This window comes from Perna viridis, chromosome 7, assembly GCF_037379345.1.
Source record: "Perna viridis isolate PV_CMFRI_1.1 ecotype Kerala chromosome 7, ASM3737934v1, whole genome shotgun sequence".
In the NCBI taxonomy this organism is placed as follows: domain Eukaryota; kingdom Metazoa; phylum Mollusca; class Bivalvia; order Mytilida; family Mytilidae; genus Perna; species Perna viridis.
The window spans coordinates 35,920,699-35,942,582 of record NC_142451.1 but is presented as its reverse complement, the minus strand read 5'-3'; the positions used below and the strand labels follow the sequence as shown (position 1 = coordinate 35,942,582).

At 32.5% G+C, this 21,884-nt stretch overlaps 2 protein-coding genes across 3 annotated transcripts in view; both read left to right on the top strand.

Annotated features, from left to right (window-relative positions):
* Nucleotides 1–695: 695 nt before the first annotated feature.
* LOC148612479 (carbohydrate sulfotransferase 11-like) lies at nt 696–7,006 on the top strand. Of its 2 annotated transcripts, none has more exons than XM_088593958.1 (4): nt 696–813; nt 2,961–3,081; nt 4,771–4,931; nt 5,955–7,006. In XM_088593958.1, the coding sequence occupies exons 2-4, from the start codon at nt 2,973–2,975 to the stop codon at nt 6,816–6,818; spliced, it is 1,134 nt and encodes a 377-aa protein (XP_088450084.1). In that variant the 5' UTR covers nt 696–813; nt 2,961–2,972; the 3' UTR covers nt 6,819–7,006. The 2 variants fall into 2 exon arrangements, with proteins under 2 accessions (XP_088450084.1, XP_088450085.1); XM_088593959.1 differs by lacking the exon at nt 5,955–7,006 and adding an exon at nt 5,523–5,918.
* Nucleotides 7,007–10,014: 3,008 nt separating this feature from the next.
* The window catches only part of LOC148612478 (uncharacterized), a 38,206-nt gene continuing 26,336 nt past the window's right edge, over nt 10,015–21,884 (top strand). Inside the window, exon 1 of the mRNA XM_088593957.1 lies at nt 10,015–10,394. The gene's annotated coding sequence lies outside the window, so the exon portion shown is untranslated. The remainder of the gene's footprint in view (nt 10,395–21,884) is intronic.

Sequence of the window (21,884 nt, the reverse complement as noted above, 5' to 3'; positions counted from 1 at the left end):
TTCACGTCAGTACAAGCAGACGATTCGGACTTTCAAAAAAGGAAATTGATATTGATACCAAGCAGTATCTCTTCGATTACTTGTGCAGAACGCATACACGTTCGTAATCGGTCTTACGTTTTGTAGCTCATCAATTTCTGAAACGGAAAATGTGACTACTAGAAGTGGACAGGTGCATGTATGTTTCGTTTCCTTCAAGACCTTGTAGTAATTGCATACAAGTCCCTATAAAAAACCTTCCAGAACAGCAAAATATCATGTACTTCAGTCATTAGTTGCAAAGACGTTGCCGACGTAAAAAAGATAAACAATGGCATATAAAATGAAAAAAAAAATAAGATGATTTTTTTCCAACTGTGCACATTTGTTCTTGAACAAAACATTACCTACCGGAATCGCAATTTATGATTTTTTTGTTGTTTGGGAGGGCTTGTATGGACATTTCTGAGGTACTAAATTAATAAAGAAACATGTACATGTATTATATCGGATTTCTGTACATGGATTGATACAAATAATTACTCATTCTGAAATTCTGATAAAACAGTACGTGACAATTTATGCAGGTCTTCATGGGTTTTCGATAATTGGATCAGCTTTAATCCCCTTCTAATGAAATGCATGATCAATATCCATCTTAAGTTTCTATTTATTTATATCGAATACGATTACTTCTCTCAAAAGGCAATCCCACATATTTGCATAAAGAGTGTTGATTTTGTAAATTGTCCTCGTTACAAGTACACAGTATGATGGAAGTAGTACTTTTGTACACCATGCCCTTCATTACTACGACTTTACGGTACTTTAAAGGTAAAATTTAATCAAGTATATTTTTCCTCGCTTTTGTGTTTTGAGTTTTATGAAAATCACCAACTTCATCAACTTCATCTTTCGAACGCAATGGAATAAAAGCCAAGCAATGTAACATGACACACGAGTACATTTATATCATTTGTATATCAATTGTGTCAGATATTAGTTTTTCTCTTGGAAATAAAATATTTATTTTGTATCTTCCAGCTATTTGAATGCATGACGAGAAAGTATGACGTTTTTTAAATGTCACCAAGTCTTTGAATTGCTAAATCTTCGGAACAAAGGCTTGTGTATCTAGGCATACGATCATGCAATGTCTTTTAAAGGTGTGCATGTTGTTGTTTTTTAGGGGGTAGCATCTGACATGTCAGTGCATTCATTCTTTAATTTGCGTAAATCCAATCTAGTTGACATATATGTTTTACGCATTATGATTGGTTGGTTAGTCATCTTCACTGGCCTCGGCGGTGACAGTTCTTACAACAATGTAAACTCCATGTTCATTTCTTAAACGCACATGGCTACCATTGCTTCGACATATTGAAGTCGATTATAGGCGTGAAACAGCATTATCTTCTTTTTTTTCCATTTTTTTTCGACATCGTTGATTCAAAACAACAACTTCGAAAGAATATGATTATCAGTTGCACCTCAGATTTCAATTTCGAATAATGAAACTGACAACCATGTCACTCTGTTGTGTGAATTCCGCCATTTATAGTGATAATTACGCGTGTCAATTTTAATGAATTAATGTCTCAACGAATAAAAGGGATTTGCACTTCAGATAGTTTGTGATTGGAATTATGAGGATTAAGAAATGTTTTCTAGAAAATATTTGTATCAGTGAAAATGAATGGTCCGATTTTATACTTTGATTACATAAAAACTGTCTTTAACCCTGTAATAAATTACATGACAATTCAAATTACATTTTTCACCACTTCTGCGGTGTAATGATAATGACAGTGGAATTCCTATGATGCTTTCCCCGAGTAAGCTACCTAAAGAAGCAATATGTCTGTTGCTTATTTTCCCATGTGAGATAGGATGGTAAAACATGATCTAGTACAAAGTATTGTCTATGATCTTCTTTTTCATTCCCGTTTTAAAATATAAGAAATATCTACAACACAAATTCATCAATCATTCACATCATTATAATAGATATTGAAGAACAATCACGCATATCAATCTTTATAGCTTCTTCAGATTTAAATTTAAAAAAAACCCAAACACATCAAGGTTTGTATTCTTGTAAAAATCATCAATCAAAACAAACGAATGAATGCATTGTCGAAAAACATACGAGGAACATATCCAACAACTGTCATCATAACACTGAATGAAAAACAAACCGTTCTGACCAAAATTCGCCAAATCTTAGACGAGATGTATCAGGATGTATGCAACAATTATTCATCTAGAAACTCATACCGATTTACTTGTGTTACGCCTGTACATTGACAAGTGAAACGGAAACAAACAAAACAAAAAACAAAATCAAAACCAAAACAACAACAACAACAACAACAAAACAAGGCATAAACAAATACAAAAAAAAAAAAAACAAAAAGCAAAAAAACCAAACCAAACCAAACCATCGTGTAAGTTCCACTATGAAGGAATATTAAAAATACTAAAATTGAAACTGCAAAATTATGTGCAATATGCATATTTATACAGTTAGAAAAAAAAATATTTCCGTCCGATTTTTCTAAGATTCCAGGAAGGAAATATGATCCAGTTACTGTTAATATGTTTGATGTATGTCAGTCACGTATAATATACATTATACAGCTTGCAGAATGATTTATTTCGGTCTGTGTAACGTCACAACTGTTTTGAATTTGCAATAAAAATGTTTTCGAGACACTATATACAACGTGTTCCATAAGCCTATTTGGCTTGTTGATATTGTTAAATATATAAACTGTAGAATATAAATGTAAATATTGAGGTTACACTGAAAAACCAAATCAAACAAAAACACTCGTTTATAAAAATACATCAGTTACATCATTAGCACAAACAATTGTTGCATTATGGCGTTTAGAATACCTTCGGTAACATTAGAAATTGGACATAAAGATGACCCTAGATTTTATTACTGCGACTTTAGTATCTGATTTCTGTTACAGACTACTAATAATATGAATGCGCATGCCAGATTATTCCTTCTACTTGGTGGTATCGTCATTGCCATGTGTGTTCTTTCTAAGACATATCTAAAGTCCAAAATAATGGAAACCCGTATGTCTGGTAAGATACTTTTTAAAGCTGCATTAGCTGCCAAATTTGTTCGGTTTTGATTCTACTGAAATTTGCTGATAAAATGAAACAAGTTTGTAGTAATGCAACTGAAACAATAAATGTCGATAACACCTCCTACAGAATATTGTGAAAGCAACGTTTTTTTTTTCAATCAAAGAAGACCGATAGCTCAGATCTAATTATTTTTCGCCATTACTTCCGAAGATTGCCGACAGGACATTAACCCGGGTTAAAAATACTTAAACCTTGGTAAAAATATAACAATAACGGATACACAGGTAAGCACGTGTCTTGTTTACATTTCATTTCATCTATTTCTTGATTAGTTTTCAAATAAATAATGACAGTTACTGACCATATTTGTGCCACATTATATCACAATACGTAAATTTCAAAGGGACCCTTGCATTATATTCGAACTTTTTTCTTTTACAGCTTGAGTCCGACGGTCTTCCTTGCCATTGATTAACCATATTCGCTTTGCAATCAGATTTTTTTTTAAAGCGAACCTTACAGCACATGCGTGGATTAAGGTCACCAGAAGTCACATGCATATGAATTTATCTAGGTCGATTTTTTGTCTTGCAAGACAATAAATATATAGACACCTATTTCATATATTTATCACATTATATTTGTGGATATCGAATGAAATTATATAGGAAAAGTGCAAGTTATTAGAATTAAGGCATATTTCATCAATTTTTTTTCGAAAATTACAGCTAATACAGCCTTTCATATTTTACCATAATTAATCTTCAAGTAAATTTCACAATAATGCCTACTAATGCTCTCACTTGTAATATAACATATAGTAAACAAAAGATTCAAAACAAAACCACTTCTTTTTCAAGAATATAATTGTAAACATAACTGCGATTCATTATAGCCGAAATGTTTCTGGTTTAAGTAATTGGATTTAAGTTAAATAGTTACGTTAATTTAAAATAAAAATCAATGTGACAATATGCGAAGAATTCGAAATAATTTGAAAATCAAGTAATCAAGAATTTGTACTGACACAATTTAACGACTTGTTAATGTACGGACACATTAGATCCATGAGTATAGGCATTGCCAATGAGGAACGGATATATTTTTACTCTTGCAAAACACTTTTGAGCTATTCATATTTCAGAGCATCTACAAATACAGGACGTCACTGACTGTTTACTTAAACATCTACACTGTTACAACATATCCACTAATGATGTGATGCTACGAAACTATTTCGAGCAGTTTTTGTAGGAAATATCACGAGTCTATAATCTGGCTAGTAAAATTATCGATGTTTCCAACACAGGTCTGAAGGGGCGGATTTAAGCGGGGGCGTGGCGGGCGTGCGCCCCCCTAAAATTTGCAAAAATGGGTTGTCAGGGGTAGATTTAGGCGGTTTTAGGTTAAAACTTTAATTTCACGCTAATTTTACCACAAAAGATATCTACATTGCACACACTCTAAAAGAATATTTAAAAAAAATTTAACCGAAAAATTTTGCAAAATTTTAATCGTGCGTCCCCCCTCCAAAATCCTGGATCCGCCCCTAGTCAGAAATGGTTAAACCTGTTGAAAATTAGAAGAAAAAATAAAAAACGATTACACAAGTATAACGGGTTTAACACAGATTAAATAATTATATTTCAATTCGGCTGTTCTACTAATAATCTATTTTTATAGTTCTTCGCAGCATTAACAGCAAAGAAATCTCTAGTTTGACTGAGAGAAGAACTGGCATGATCCCTAATAGAGGTTTGGAAGAAAAACGTAAAATGTCAATCACAACAATGACGAAAATACAAGGATCAAAGAAAGACAAAGTACATCATAAAAAATCCAAGGTAAAATAGTGTAAAATTAAATCAAAGTAAAGCACGATTTGACATATGTGTGTTGTTGTCAAGAAAATATATCGAAATATATACAATAATAAATAACAAATAACAGTTTGTTTAAAGTTGAAAAAAGCTTACTTCGCAAACCCTTGTCCTGTCAAGATTCACATTTTATGTTCTTCCCCATGTACTGCAAAGTAACATCTCCTTTATTGTGTCCAAATACAACCCTCTACTGTACAGAATGACACATCCTGTTCTTCCCAGAGATATTCTCCAGATACTGAACCTGTCAATGTCTGGTCGTATATAAAAGGACTATAAATCTGTTTTGGAAGACCATTTGGTCCGACCAGTTTATTATGGTCTAGAATGACTTTGGTTATCTTCAAGTAAGATAATCCGTCGCTAAGAGTTTATAATTATAAAAAGTATAAAAAATGCATTCCATAAGTTCATGAATAACACGTGAGTAAATCGACGAAAGAAGAAAACATATGATTAAACTTTAAATCAATCGCGATAAATTTGTTATTTATCATGTTGCCTTCAATATTTTTGTCGTGAAATATTATTTGTTCATATATGTTTTACTAGAAATGATATCAGCAACTCGATCGGATTTTCCACCAGAAAACCAGATGACATTATCCATACGCGCGGTGGTATGGGGAGTCAAGGTTGAAATTTAGCTTTTCTTTGTATTTATACTTAGTTTCATTGTGTGAATAGTTTTATGATTCTGTATTTTTTATTTCGTCTTCCTCCCTTCAGGATTATGCTTAGGCCGTAGTTATCCTTTATTATACAACCTCTGTACACAGGTACTGGCTGGAATATGAACACAGATAGAAAAAAATAAAAAAAGAATGTTAATACGTACTGTAATCATCTTTCGTAGATCTATGTTTTTGCGTTGCTATATTAATTAGGGCGACCTCTATGTTGTCAAGTTTGAGATAGTGGGGATTATTGTGTGTAATTATTAAATTTAATTTTATCATTTATCGTTTTTCTTTTTTCATTTAGATAAAAGGATCTACAGTTGATTTTAGCAAATTCAAGCCTGAAATTCAGCAGCGGTTTATCAGTGTGCAAAGAAAATGCAAACAAATGAAAAAGAGAATAAAAATACCAAAGCAGATACCAATCAATACATTAAAACGAATACTTGTAAACGACAAATATAAGTTTATGATCTGTGTCATACCTAAAGTTTCTTCAACATCATGGCGACGGATGATGCTACTTTTATCTGGAAAATTTCCAAAGGAATATATCCTACATCTTCCTGGCCGAGCCATACATAATAAAATGTTACCGGAGTATACAACGTTGAAACAATTTAATAAGAAAGGAAGGGAGTTCCGTTTGCGAAATTATACGAAAGTGATGTTCACGAGAAATCCGTTTGAAAGAATTTTGTCTGCTTATAGGAGTAAATTTGTTAATGGGAAGGAATTCCATAAATTATATGGTACAAAAATAATTAAGAAATTTCGACCACATGCTACAAAAGCTGCGAAAAAGAAAGGACATAATGCCACATTTCTGGAATTTATAAAATTCTTTGTTTGGCAAAAGGAATGGTTTGCTAACAATCATTGGGCTCCATATTGGAACTTATGTGACCCCTGTCGGGTTAAGTATGACTATATTGGTTTATTTAACAATCTTATAGCTGAGAGTAACGAAGTTCTACGGTATATTGGTGCAGAAGATTTCGCTTTCCCCCCTCGGGAAAAATATTATAAGGAGAGTAAAACAGACGAAGTTTTGAAAACATACTACTCTCAAATACCAGAGGCATATATACCAGACATAATGCAAAAATTAAAAAAAGACCTTGAACTCTATTCGTTCTTAAATTGGACCATACCAGAAACAGGTTAAGATAGCATTGTATATTCTAATATCTTGCAGATGTGTACCGTTCTAGTAGCCTTGTAATGATGGACTAGTACTAGAATCTATTTTAATGTTCAAATTGAAGCTATGCTTCGGAAAATATTCATGATACTTAATTACACATTTCAAGATTATGAAAAGATTAATAATACCAATAAAGTTTATCAAATTGAGAGGCATTCTTTGGTATTCCATTTCTGTGTGAAAAGTAATCTGAAAATTCTCCATGCACTTACGATGAATGAATTATAAAACAAGTACTATCCTTCAAAAAAGATAGCTGACGCAGTAAAATTTTGTTCTTTTAACTTATAAAGTTTCTTCATTTCATTCAAGAAAGTAACACATGGCACGCAATTTCAATTTTCGATACAGTTTTCTCGCACGCCACTAAGTTATCAGTATTTGGCAAATCGGGAAACAGACTTGCGATCAGATGAATTGCGTTTCTTGACTTGACTTTTTATGAGCAACTCGGCGGCTGTTTCTAGAAAAGAAGAGGACGCTTACCCTACCGTTGCACCTGGTCCATGTTCCCGGTTTTTAGTAGAGTCTGAGTTGCTAGTTTGCTTTTGTTACTTTGTATGTGTGATTTTAGTTACTTTATGTTCTTTGTTGTGTATGTCTGTTTTCCATGTCTGGTCTTTGTCTCTGGATTACATTCTTTTGATTACCGCTATAACCTTGGTTCCCTTGATTTCTCTTCCATAAAAGAGAGTCCTTAAGTTAAAGCGTAAAAAGCGAAACTATACCAACTACGTCGGAAAAACTCCATATAGTTACTTACATTCATTATGTACAAATTACACTTTCAAGAAGTTTAAACAATAACTACTTTCTATTAAAGTTTTTGCAAGACTGTCTTGCTACTTTTGTCATTAATAAAATATCATTTTATACGTTTCAAAGGCATTCTTCATATTTTTGATACGCTGGAAGAAATTTCACCAAATATATCAATGGACCTGTGAACCAATTACATTGTTGCTTTAGCGTTGACACATTCAAAACTCGGTTAACATCAATTCTTACATTAATAACAAAACAGAACACATCCAACTTAAACCAGTCAGTGTCGATAGAAGATAGAAGATACTTTTATTCAAATCGTTGCAGCAATCTTCCAGTCTTTGATATTATAATAATCTTGGCCACTCCTCTTTCATAAGATCACAGCAAACGAATTGCTCACATGTTCTTTGGGTCATATGAATGAGTTATATAACGGCCAAACTTTAAGTTAACAAGCCAGCGTGTGAATCAATTTCCAAAGGTGACAATCTTCAATCTATATTGATGGCTTAAACAAGTTCAGTAATTCTGAAAACCAGTTTAATCCCCAGTTCATACTTGTGTTTTGCGGAAGCAAGGTATCTGATTGCCATGTAAATGTCAGATTATCGCTTTTTGCAATTTCATTCTACATCCTTTTATTGGTTAAAAGACATTGCAATAGTAATTTTTGTTTGTTTGAGCTATCCCATATCTCACAGCATTGCTATAATTAAGAACAAAAATCCTGTCGCTTGAGATTTTAGGACCTAAGTTTTGAATTATGATAGAGGTTTTCTTTCTTCAAGAAACTTAGATAACTTAATTTGTGACCTCGCTGAATCTCGAATTTCATAGGTAATAGGTAATATACATCTTTTACACCTTTTTTTCTTCCAAAGTCTTTTACAGTTGTTCTGACTTTGACAGTAGTACAGTACTTGTATGCGAAAAACTTCCCTTTCTGTGGTATATGGGGATGGGGGATGGGGATTTTAAATAGGGAGATGGAAATTTATTTTTTTTTTGTATATATTGATATGAAAAATGTATCGCATTTAATTTAAAATAACAGTTTGAATAAAAACAAATAATTTGATAATGTACATATTTGATACAAAATCTGCTATGGGGATTCCACGGGGATGGGGATTTTTCTATTGAGGTTCTGAAATTACATGTACAGAAAACACATTTTGTCTGATTTTTAAAAAATAGGGACAAAAAGAAAAGAGCGAAACAAAATGTTCCACTATCGTTCCGATTTACACCTCTGGAGATAAAGATATGTAATACATTTGTATTTTGTGAAAATGTCCCATTTCTAACATTTATTATATAAACTTATTGGAATATTTAAATAACTATCGCAAATGCGGTTTTCTGTTACAACACCACTACAATTTTTTCTATCTTTTTCTTGTCACGCACGTTAAAATCTTGGTCACAAACCAACATATCAATACTTATGTAGGGATAAAACAGCACGTGTGTATTAGAGGGTAGGACACGTTCAGTAAGTAGAGGTGCACACTTGATATCTCTTGTTTTTTAACATGCCAAACCGGGCAAATGTGTTTGTTTTTTTTCGAAAGGGTTAATATAGAAACGACTTTGCCAGTTTGTAGTAGAGACTGCTCGAAAATACCGTGTTTGCCTTTCCTGTTTATACGTTTTATTGTGATTAATAATGAAGGAGTGGCATGGTCAAAATTTGATAAAGTTGTCTGTTTTGTGTGTGTGTATGATTTTTTTTATATTTCTGAGAACGCGCAATTTTTTTTATTTTAATACTTTGTAATGTTTCATTTGTTTTCATCCGATGTATGTTTTGGTCGTTTCTATGATTTTAGTTCGATATATAAGCAAAATAAAAATAAAAATAAATAATAAATACTAATTGATGTTTAAAAAATCCAAGATTATTTTATTTCTTGAAACCATATTCAATAGAAAGTCTCTCCACTACTAAAATAATGTACACATGTTCCTTAAACAAAGAATACGATAAAGGAAAAATAACTCATAACTAGATAATAATGAACAGTCTACCAAAAACAAAACGAAACAGAAAATAATTCAAGTCAATAATTTTAATTTCAATTCAAAACAAATGTCTGTCATGTTCATTTATCTTCATCCCGTATTCCACACAAAATAGACTCATAAGTACACAGTCAGAAATGCATTATAAAAAACAAGTAATTCAAATATCTTTCCTTTTTATCACAGTTTGTTAAAACAACAACAACAACAAAAAAAAAAAAAAAAAAAAAAGAAAAAAAAAAAAAAAAAGAAAATTAAAAATATCACGATTCCTGCTATACTAGCACAATGACACCACGTCTGGATCCTTGCCTGTCATCTGAACAATATATACATAAAAAGCTCGAAAAATTAGTAACAATGGATAAAATTGTACATAAATGACGTTTAAAGAAACGGCTAGCCTCGTTTACCAGTTGCATATACTTTTTTGTCGTTGTTGTCAATACAAACATTCATACACGAGTATGAATTTCAAATGATGTTATTTTCATCGTACTTGAAGAGCATGGAATCGATTCTACGGATATTGAAAAGGTTACAATAATGGATTTATCCCTAGTGATAAATATTTGATATTTATGTTATATTGATTAAGATTTTGACGTTTCGGTTTAATTCTGAACCGCTATGTGAAGCACTACAGTATTCAAAAGTTACAGGATTTTATTGGAAATCGAACCTACATGGAATTTTATTCAACTAATAATTTTCACATGCTGTGTCAGTAATTTATTGTATAAGGTAAGAGATATATTAGCTAATCCCATAATCTTCATGCAAAAGTGTTTGTCATAAAGTAACATACTACAAATTTCAAAGTGTCAGTTTAGGGTGGTTCAAACGATCCAAGGTGCTGAATGAACTATGGAAATCAATAAGAAATAATATTACTACATTATTTTGCTAGTGATATAATGGAGGGGTAGTTTAGCGCAATGAAACCTGGTTTAACCCACCTTTCATTTTGAATGTCTGTACATAGTCTGGACCATTGCGGTGGTTTCCAACTTTCCCGTTTTTACCATGATATTGCCATTTGTTATATGGACTTTCCTTTTGACTACTGTCTAGATTTTATCAGTTCGGTAATTTTGTTATTGCCATTCATAAATTGTCCCCTGTCCGTCCCTTGTCAATGTATGTGACGTGCTTAGTTTTATTATGATTTTGAGTTTTCTAGCAACTAGCATGACGTAATTAATGGATTCAGATTCAGATTCCATATTTTATTAAAGTCTCACCACTTGTACCACCTTTACTAGCTGACCTATTCCTTCACTCTTATGAGGCTGACTTTATAGCTGATCTGATCAGAAAGAAAGAATATTGTTTAGCTAGATCCTTCAATCTCAGTTTCCGCTATATAGATGACGTCTTATCTTTAAACAATCCTAATTTCGGGTATTTGATACATCGCATCTACCCAAAAGAACTTAAGATAAAGGATACTACAGGCACTGTGAAGTCAGCCTCATATCTTGACCTACACTTAGAAATCGATGGTAAAGGAAAACTATTGACAAACGTGATGACTTTTCATTCAGAATTGTCAACTTTCCTTTCATCTGTGGCAACATCCCTTCGGCTCCTGCGTATGGAGTGTTCATATCACAACTCATACGTTATGCCAGAGCTTTCTGAAACTACGCAGACTTTTTGTATCGCGCTAGAACTCTAACAAATAGGATTCTGGAACAGGGTTATGTTGCTACAAGATTGAAGTCATCACTACAGAAGTTTTATGGTCGTCATCATGAACTCGTGGATTGTTATGGTGTATCCATCAGCACCATGAAAACTGATTTATTCAACGGGTCATAGTTTTCCTTTCCTCGTTTGTCTACCCCGGACTTGACTTTTTATGAGCAACTCGGCGGCTGTTCCTAGAAAAGCAGAGGACGATTACCCTACCGGTGCACCTGGTCCATGCTCCCAGTTTTTAGTGGAGTCCGAGTTGCTCATTTACTTTTGTTACTTTGTATGTATGATTTTAGTTACTTTATGTTCTTTGTTGTGTATGTATGTTTTCCATGTCTGGTCTTTGTCCCTGGATTACATTCTTTTGATTACCGCTATAACCTTGGTTCCCTTGATTACTCTTGTACAACATAAGACATATCGATATTATGATAAAACATAGTATATACAATAATTAAAGATTATCACATATTAAAATATAAATATTATAAAAGTGAATGAAACGCGTCATAACAGGAAATCACACAGACTCACGTTTCTCTTTATCCAATTTAAATAATTAAAGGAACTTCCTGTGATACATCGTTAACGAAAAAATGAAAATCAATCGTTTCAATAGACTTCATGTCTAAAATCCTACTTATTTGATGCTATTCAGGGAAGTCAAAATGCTAAATGATATAACAATTAACACTATAGTCGAAGAGTGGAACACGTTTATAGGCTTCATATAAATAAAATAAAATAAAATACCACACACATTTATTTAAGAAATGTCAATTAAGTTACTAGGTTACAGTTACTGAGAAAAAAAAATTGATGACAGAATCCTGTTTTTATTATAGGTGATTCACTGGATTTTAGCTAGTATTAAATCCCCTCCACCAGTGGGAATCTCTGATCTTTTTTTTCGAAAAAAGATCAATACAAATGAGTTGGCAGACTTGTATGAGTACTTTAATCATTGAGTCATTGACGTGTCGTAACGGAGCACATTTATTTGCTTACGAAGATTCTATATTTAGAAAGTAACGTGACACCCAATCCTCACAAATAATATCAATTACGTATTATAAAAAAAATTAAAAAATATTGATATTCACTTCAATTACCCTTTGTAATATTTTATGTGAAATGTTATTATAATCAAAATTTGAATTATTATTTCTACTAAAATGCTTGAATATGCAAGTCAAATTCTGTCTAGATAAAACCATCACTTAATAACTCAGAAGTATTAAGGATTATAGGAAATTTTACCTTTGATGTTTTAATAACCTCCAATGAATTTTAAGAATTAAATACATATCATTACTGGGACGAAATTCTATTCATATAATAAACATTTTTGAGATTTTAGAATTTGCTATTAAATAACAGCAAAATTACCGAACACTAATCCGTTTCATAATCAGGACAAGTCGAAAATAAATCTTGCAAAAACAACCACCGGAGCAGCTGGTCCTGACTTGGTACAGGCACTTCAAACGAAATGTATGGGTTAAATCTAGGTTTTACAGCGGTCTAAACCTTCCTCTACCATTGCGGCGTGACTATACCACTGGTGATTAAAAAGCATTTGTATGTTATTGTTAAAATCGGTAAATAAGCGGTCACATCAGCACAAAGAACAATTTACAAAAAATAATCATTAGAAGAAACTGAGTATTTTTCAACCAAGGACTGATATCTAAAAAAACAATTTGGTAAGAGACCTTTTCCTCATACCCCTGATTCAGAAGTCTGTAACGCAGATATTTATGGCGTTCAAAGAAATCAGAGTAGTTAATACTTGCTCTAGCGTATAGAATTAATTGTGAAATATAAACACCATCTGCAGGAGATGAAGGAATATTGCTGCGCAGGTAAGAAAAGTTTATGATATTAAAATTAAAGTCTTCTATTTGATCATAAATCTTAGTGCTAAGATGACCACTATTCTCAAAATCGAGATTAATGTCCAAAAAAGATGCAGAACAGGCTGTTTCTGTAGTCTCTTTTATCTAGAGCTCTGGTGGATATATTGAAAGTAACCATTTACTAAAAGAAGGGTTGTTAATGGACAAGACATCATCAATAGATTTTAATCACTGAAAACGAGTCTCTGCGTAAGGTTCTTTCTAAAGCTCCCAAGTACCGCGAACCACGCTCCATGAATTGGTATTATAACTTATGGATGCCGTCGAAGACTACACAAGAAAATGAATATAACGAGAACAAGAAGATTCTCTGTCAGAGTGGGTAAAGGCTGATATGTCTTAAATTTTGAAACGTATGAAAGTTTGAAGAAGGTCAATGAATATCAATGCTGCATCAGATTTCAAACACCCCGATGTAGTAAAACCATTTTATACTATACATGACAAATATATTGCCGTTGAGATGTAGAAAACAATAGCAGTAATAAGACCTATACTGCTACAACACTCTGCAAAGAGATAGTCGCAAACCATAAATCTGTGTTATCCTCTTTTGATCTCTCTACCAAAGACGATGATTGTGATGTAACGTCTATTTACTGGATTCCTAAACTCCATAAGAACACATACAAACAACGGTACATAGCTTTTTGTATCGCGCTAGACTTCTTTTAATTAGGCTTCGGGAACAGGGTTATGTTGTTACAAGATTGAAGTGCACCTGGTCCATGTTCCCAGTTTTAAGTGGAGTCCGAGTTGCTCATTTATCTTTGTTACTTTGTAAGTGTTATTACGGTTATTTTATGCTCTTTGTTGCGTAGGTCTGTTTCCCATGTCTGGTCTTTATCCATGGATTACATTCTTTTGATTACCGCAAGAATTATGGTTCTTGATTACTCTTTCATTTATCATATTTCTGCATTCTTTATGATCTGTCACACTTCAAACTCTATTGTGTCCCAATTTATACATTTACATTCTGTCACGTTTCATATTTCTACATTTTGTCACGTTTAGTACTTCTACATTCTGTCACATTTCATATTTTACATTCTGTCACATTTTATTTTTCTACATGCTGTCTGTTTAAAGGTAATGTGATGACTTTATCTAAATGAATATCGTCCAAAATATCAGTGCTCGATATGTTGTATATGCATAAATATGTGCTTATATTATTGTTTTAGCAAGGCATATTATTTAAAATATGTCGACTATTTATTGATTTGATCAGTTTATATAAATAGTAGAACATTTCCTTCGGGCTGAAAAAATATCAAGTATGGTGTCTAGTTTTGAAAAGCTATAGTAAGCAAACGACCTTTTGTACGAGGTCATAATAATCGGTAACCAAAGATGCAATAACAGGTCTTCAAGGGAGTAACATAAATGTGTGTAGGTTGTTACACTTCATTCGACAGATCAATCGACATAACAAGCAAAGCATCAAACATAAGTCTGTTATAATGATCTATTTAAGGAAGCATCTCGTAAAACAAAATGTTTTTTTTTTTCAAAGCAACGAAAAAACATCCTAATCAATTAACCAGGCAATTAGAAAAGAGAAATAATCGATTAAGTAGTACTCCATAAAATGTAAAAATAAAACTCTTGATATTGTTTTTTTAAATTATTTACTGTAATTAAAAGAAATGATAGTTATAAGATTATTACACAGTCCCTGATAATTTGACTAATATTCTCGTCGCCTGTTGTAAGTTAGCCTAATGTGTTAACTTTTACAGATAATAGTGCATTTTTCGAATTAAATTGATAGTACAAGGGAAAAAATTGTTTGTTACACAAACATGCGTACATATTTTTCTGCTGAACAATCAACATCATGTCTGTTTTTCATTCTTGAAAGTCGAAATCAAAAATTCAACAAAAACTTTTTGGTATCCAAAAAACGTACGAATAAAAAAAGCATTGGATAGTCAATACACACCCCGCTTTATTTTACTCAACTCAGTAGGTAGGGCAAAACCATTCTAGGTCAACCTAAAAAAAACCCTATGCATCGCAAAATTGATTTTAGAAAATAAAGACTTTCGGTACTGCTTAGACTCTGTAGGTTACAAAAACACATTTTATAAATATAGATAAGAACAGATAAAATCTTTTATAATTATACCGTCAAAGATATGATGAACTAATGCGTACGAGATCTGGTTCAGCTTCATCGTACATAGATTGATTTCCTTATTTTAATCATAAGCTGAACGAGAGAAATAGTAAAAACATAATATAGAAATATACGTATTCTTAGTTTTCTGAAAGAATGATAAAAACCAATATAGATAATCTTAAACGCAAAAAGAATGTGTAAGAACGAGGGTTTATTTAATCTCCGATCCTTTTAGATACAATTTGACATTTCTAATGCAACCAGATGAATTTAAGAAAAAATATTCTGTAAAAAATACAATACTATTTGTACTTTTCTGTTGTTATGTTCGCTTTGTCATCTTTAAGTCTGTGTTACTCCATAACACCATTCCAATTCTTAACATTTGAACAGAATAAAGGATACAATAACAAGTTCTCACGATACTAATACTAGTCATAATTTGAATATCTACGCAAAGTCAAATTGTCTGATGTATTGAAATGAAACAATATTTCAATTGGATATTGCATTATGAGTATCTTCTTTCAACATCTATAAAACTTAGTTTCGTGGGTGCTTTTGCATTGATAATTTAAAAATAAAAGTTCGATCAGTTTTAATTTGTGTAATACTAGTTCGGTACAACTGCGTGAATTGATTGCTAATGATGTTATAGAACAAAACTTACGGACTTTATTTTATTGAAAGACCATTTTGAATCATTTACAAGTCTCTGTTAGGAAAGTTTATGGTTACGTTCATCTAAATGACGTTCACGAAAAAATATTACGTGTTGTTGTCATCTGTAGATCGCATCGCTCGCTAACAACGACTCCATTATTGGTAAATGATTAATTTGATTAATTTGATTGATTTTGTTTTCTCGATATGTAGTTATATTAAACAAAATATATACATAGTTAAATATTTATAGCAAACAGTATATGAGAAAAAGATCGCTATGAAAACTGAAAAATCATTATTTATACAATTCATACGAGCAGTTTAAAAACTTTGTTTATGGGTCCAATAAAAAAATGCCCTTTCCCTCTAAAAGAAAGAGAAACACATAACCCCTCCCCGAACGTAAAGGAAAAAAACAAAACATGAAAAAAATACTGACAAACTAAGATACTATGAATGTTTTGTAAATCTTTAAAAAAATCGAAGTCAAAATATCATTGCAACCAAATACAATATCATTTCATCTTTATCATTTATATAAAACATGTGAAAGACCTTTTAATAAGTCCATACAGTCAAGTTCATTCCCAAATAGTTGGAAAATTGCCAATATTATACCAGTATTTAAGAGTGGAGATAGGGAGTTTCTGAACAACTACAGACCGATCGCTCTTCTCCCAATATTAGGTAAAGTCATGGAGAAATGCGTCTTTAAACATTTTTACAACTTTATAAGTAGAAATAATCTTATAACTAGTGTACAGTCTGGCTTTAAACCTGGCGATTCTACAACAAACCAACTATTACACTTAACAGAGTTGTTTGGTAAAGCGTTAGATGCAGGGAAAGAAATTCGAGTAGTTTTTTGTGACATAAGCAAAGCGTTTGATCGAGTCTGACACGAAAGTCTCATTTTCAAACTGAGAGCAATTGGCGTACGTGGTAGTCTTTTAAAATGATTCATGAGTTATTTATCGAATAGGACGCAAAAAGTTGTTATATCTGGACAGTCATCTGATAGTTTTAATATAGAAGCAGGAGTTCCCCAAGGATCAATACTTGGACCCCTTCCATTCTTAGTATATATAAATGACATTGTCCGTGATATATTATGCAATATAAGATTGTTTGCAGACGACACTTCATTATTTATAGTTGTTGAAAACCCATATGCAGCATCTGAATTACTTAATTCTGATGTTGAGAAAATTCACCAATGGTCTAAACGATGGCTTGTAAACTTCAATCCAAAAAAGACGGAAATTATGACCATCTCCCGTAAGACTAGTAAGCCACACCATCCCCCTATATATATGAACGATGAATTGATAAAGGAAGTCGAAACCCATAAGCATCTTGGTTTAACTTTTATTGAAGACGGTACTTGGTGTTCACACGTAAACTCCTTATTTGATAAGGTTACCCCTCGTATTAATGTTCTAAGAAGTCTGAAGTTTAAATTAAAACGTAAACATCTCCAAACCATTTACTTTATACGACCCATCTTGGAATATACGGACATAATTTGGGACAACATTCCTCAATATCTTGCTGATAAGCTAGAAAGTTTACAAATTGAGGTAGCCAGAATCGTTACTGGTGGAACAAAACTAGTGTCTAAGGCTAACCTTTATGAAGATACTGGTTGGGAACTACTCTCAGTAAGGCGTCAAAAGCACAAAATTCTAAAATTTCATGAAATGTTTCATAACAAAACACCCGAATATTTAAGTAGCTTAGTGCCCCAACAATTATTACAGATTCACAATTATAATACTAGACGGACTCACGACATTCAAACTGTTAATAGCAGAACGGCGTTCTATCAAAATTCATTCTTACCATCGGTTGTTCAATTGTGGAACGGACTCCCGGCTGAAGTTCGAGAAAACTCTTCCAAGCAATCTATTAGGAATCATCTCAACAAAAACATAAAATGTCCTCCTCGATACTTTGGAAAACGCAAATCTCAAGTTCTTCATGTCAGACTAAGATTAAACTGCAGCGCTCTAAACGAACACTTGTTTAATCGGAATATTACTGATAATAAATTTTGTTCTTGTGGATCTGTAGAAAATAATAGACATTTCTTACTACAGTGTCATAATTATACAGCTTTACGACAAAGAACTATAGGCACCCTTAGTAATTATAATACCAAAAATTCTTCTTTTCGGTGATCCTTCGAAAAACGATCACGAAAATGAAAATATTTTCGAACAAGTTCAGAATTTCATTACTGAGAGTAGACGGTTCGCTCTGTAGATGCTTAGCAACAAAGGCCATGTGAGCTATTGCTATCACTTGGCGTCCGTCGTCGTCGTCGTCGTCGTTAACAATTACACAAAACTCTTCTCCTCTGAAACTACTGGACTGATTAAAACCAAACTTGGTGTAAATGTTTCTTGGGGTATCCTGCATAGAACTGATATGGAGATTTTTGATTCGTCGAAAAACATGACCGCCGTTACTAAAAATAAAACATAGGGGTCAGACAGTAGTTTTCCACATATATCTCCAAAACCGTTAGGTTTAGCTAAATTCTGACAGAATAAAAGTGTTCAGCATGATGATATATATGTATGGTTAAATTCTGATTTTTAATCCGTTAAGCCATGTTATTGCCCTTTTTCAACGATTTTTGCTATTTTTAATGGTTTTTTTTCTCAAAAATCTTCTCCTCTGAAACTACTTGACCAATTGAGACCAAACTTGTTGTGAATGTTCCTTGGGGTATCCTGCATAGAACTGATGTGGGGATTTTTGATTCGTCGAAAAACATAGCCGCCGTTACTAAAATAGAACATAGGGGTCAGACATTAGTTGTTTTTTTTTTTTTTTTTTACATATATCTCCAAAACCGTTAGGTTTAGCTAAATTCTGACAGAATAAAAGTGTTCAGCATGATGAGATCTAACTCTGGTTAAATTTTGGTTTTATTAATCCGTTAAGCTATGATGGAGTCATTGCCCTTTTTCAACGATTTTTGCTATTTTTAATGTTATTTCTTTCAAAAATCTTCTCCTCTGACACTACTTGACCAATTGAGACCAAACTTGTTATGAATGTTCCTTGGGGTATCCTGCATAGAACTGATGGATGTGGGGATTTTTGATTCGTCGAAAAACATAGCCGCCGTTACTAAAAATATAACATAGGGTCAGACAGAAGATTTTCGCATATATCTCCAAAACCGTTAGTTTTAGCCAAAGTCTTTCGATAGATGAAATGATCCTTATTATTAGGACTACAAAAGTCTTCTGGGATAAAATTTGCCAGATAACTTCTTGTAAGAGTTATTGCCCTTGAAAGGGGAAAAATTACTTTGTTAAAAAGTTTTCCGTCAATATCTTGAAAACTATGATGAATTAAAAGAAACTTTCAATTGTTGAAATGATCCTTATGATAAGCCCTACCAAAGACTTCTCGAGTCAAAATTGTTGGACAACTTCTTGTTTGCATATGAAAGGCCAAATTCAACCAGGTGGGCGATTCTGGCTCATGGGAGCCTCTTGTTTGGGATACTCGGGGCCGGTGCGAACGTCACAGCAGAAACACCTGGATAAGGCTGGATAATTGCGTCGACGTATAGTGAAAAAATGACATTGCAAAAGAGATAAATATATCCAATTAAGTAATCTTAATGTTATTTTTTTCAACATTTGGAAGAAAATCACTGGTATGGACATTTTTCTGAGTAATAGTTTTTGCGTTTCATAGACTTTGAAGTAAAACAAACTTTAAAAGTTACAGCTTATAATGAACTCTCATTATTCAGAAAACAATTTTATTCATAAGAAAAGGATGCGAGAATTTTGAAAGGTTGTTAAAGTATGCAATAGAAAACAAAATTAGATATCATGTAAAACTAACTAAAAGTAATCAGAGGTTGTCATAATCATTATTACAAATCAAATAGTCGGCACTAGAAAAAGAAAGAGAAACACATTGTGATGATTATGTTAGAGAATATTTAAAAAAATCATCATTTTCCATTAAATTTCAGATATAAACCACATGATCTTGATATTCTATGAAAGAGTAATCAAGGGAACCATGGTTATAGCGGTAATCAAAAGAATATAATCCAGGGACAAAGACCAGACATGGAAAACAGACATACACAACAAAGAACATAAAGTAACTAAAATCATACATACAAAGTAACAAAAGTAAATGAGCAACTCGGACTCCACTAAAAACTGGGAGCATGGACCAGGTGCACCACTAGGGTAAGCGTCCTCTGTTTTTCTAGAAACACCCGCCGAGTTGCTCAAAAAAGTCAAGTCCGGGGTAGACAAACGAGGAAAGGAAAACTATGAAAGCCATATCATTCGTTTGCAACAACAACAAAATCAAAACGACAGTTGAAACGAACTTTAAATTGAAATCTTGCAATTTTGGTATGTGACACTTTGCTGTAAATAACGTGTTTCTTGAATTTGAAAATGGACAATTATTTTGCTTCAGAATCCACATAAACAAAATTAACCGCAATGAAAATGGTATGGATTAATTTATCATCGTTTCTATTTTCTGAATAAAAGTAGTCGATAAAATGCAAAGCTAAGAGAAAATAATTGTGGAAGCTACCGGAGAAACGGTTATGTTAAAACTCCCATGCAAGCTATCAAACAAAATAAGTGCTCTTGACATTTTATTCCTGAGATTATAATACTAAAAAATAATTCACCTGTATTCACCTGTAATAATTGTCGGATAGAGTAATCATGGAACAAAATTTTATAGCGGAAATGAAAATAATATACTTCGAGTGTAAAACCCAGACAAGGAAACAGACATACACAATAAAGAACGTGAAATAACAAAAATAACACGTGTAAAGATACAAAAATAAATGAGCAACTTGGATTCCACTAAAAACTGGGAATATGGTCCAGGTGCCCCAGTAGGGTAATCATGGTTATGTTTCTGGAAAGAGCATCGATCACCCCATTCCATCCGAAAAAGAGGATATTCAAACATTGCCACGAGGTGATACATCTTGTTTTTATCACTGATACATTTTTCTTTAAAAATAAATTACAAAGCATAGTTATACGCACCGCCAGCTAGACTATTCTCAGTCTCAATGATTTGAACTATAAAATGCAAGTCAAACATCCATTATTATATATTTTGAATTTACAGTTAAGAAGATACAGTCCTTTGTCCTTTGAACAATTTCGATCGATCACCATAAAATGCTATCTCTGGTTTATTATAATATTGTAAGTTTACTTCACAAACAAAAAGACTGTCAAGAAAGACTTTTTGTGATTTTACAATTTGTTTGAAGTAGTTAATCTTAGTTTGATAGGCATGAGTGTTGGTGTTTCTTTACTATTTCTATCTTAATGCATAAAATATTAAGACAGAAAGACAGCATCGTAAATAATGATTAGCTCTTATGCTTGTTGTATAATATTTGTCAAGATTGATCACAAGCCTATGAAGTTACATAAGGAAATGTGGTGGTAATTTGTAATTTTGCATTTATTTTATGTAGTTAATCAAATACTCCAATTAACTTGTGCAGTTTTTCGTCGCCATTAAATTCTCGCTTTTAATTAAGATGTCTCTGATAAGGAAGTTGCATAATGATTCAAATGCGTGAAAGTTTCAATGTAACAAAAGCTTTAATTAAAAACGTTTATTCTGAAAAGTGTTTGCTATTTATTGACATCATACAACAGAAAACTTAACAGTCGTACTTTCAATACCAACAATGATAATGCATGTACCGTTCTTCGTTCTAAAAATGATGTCATTTCTTTTAATTCAAATGTCACTTGAAACAAAATAAATTACAATAAAGAC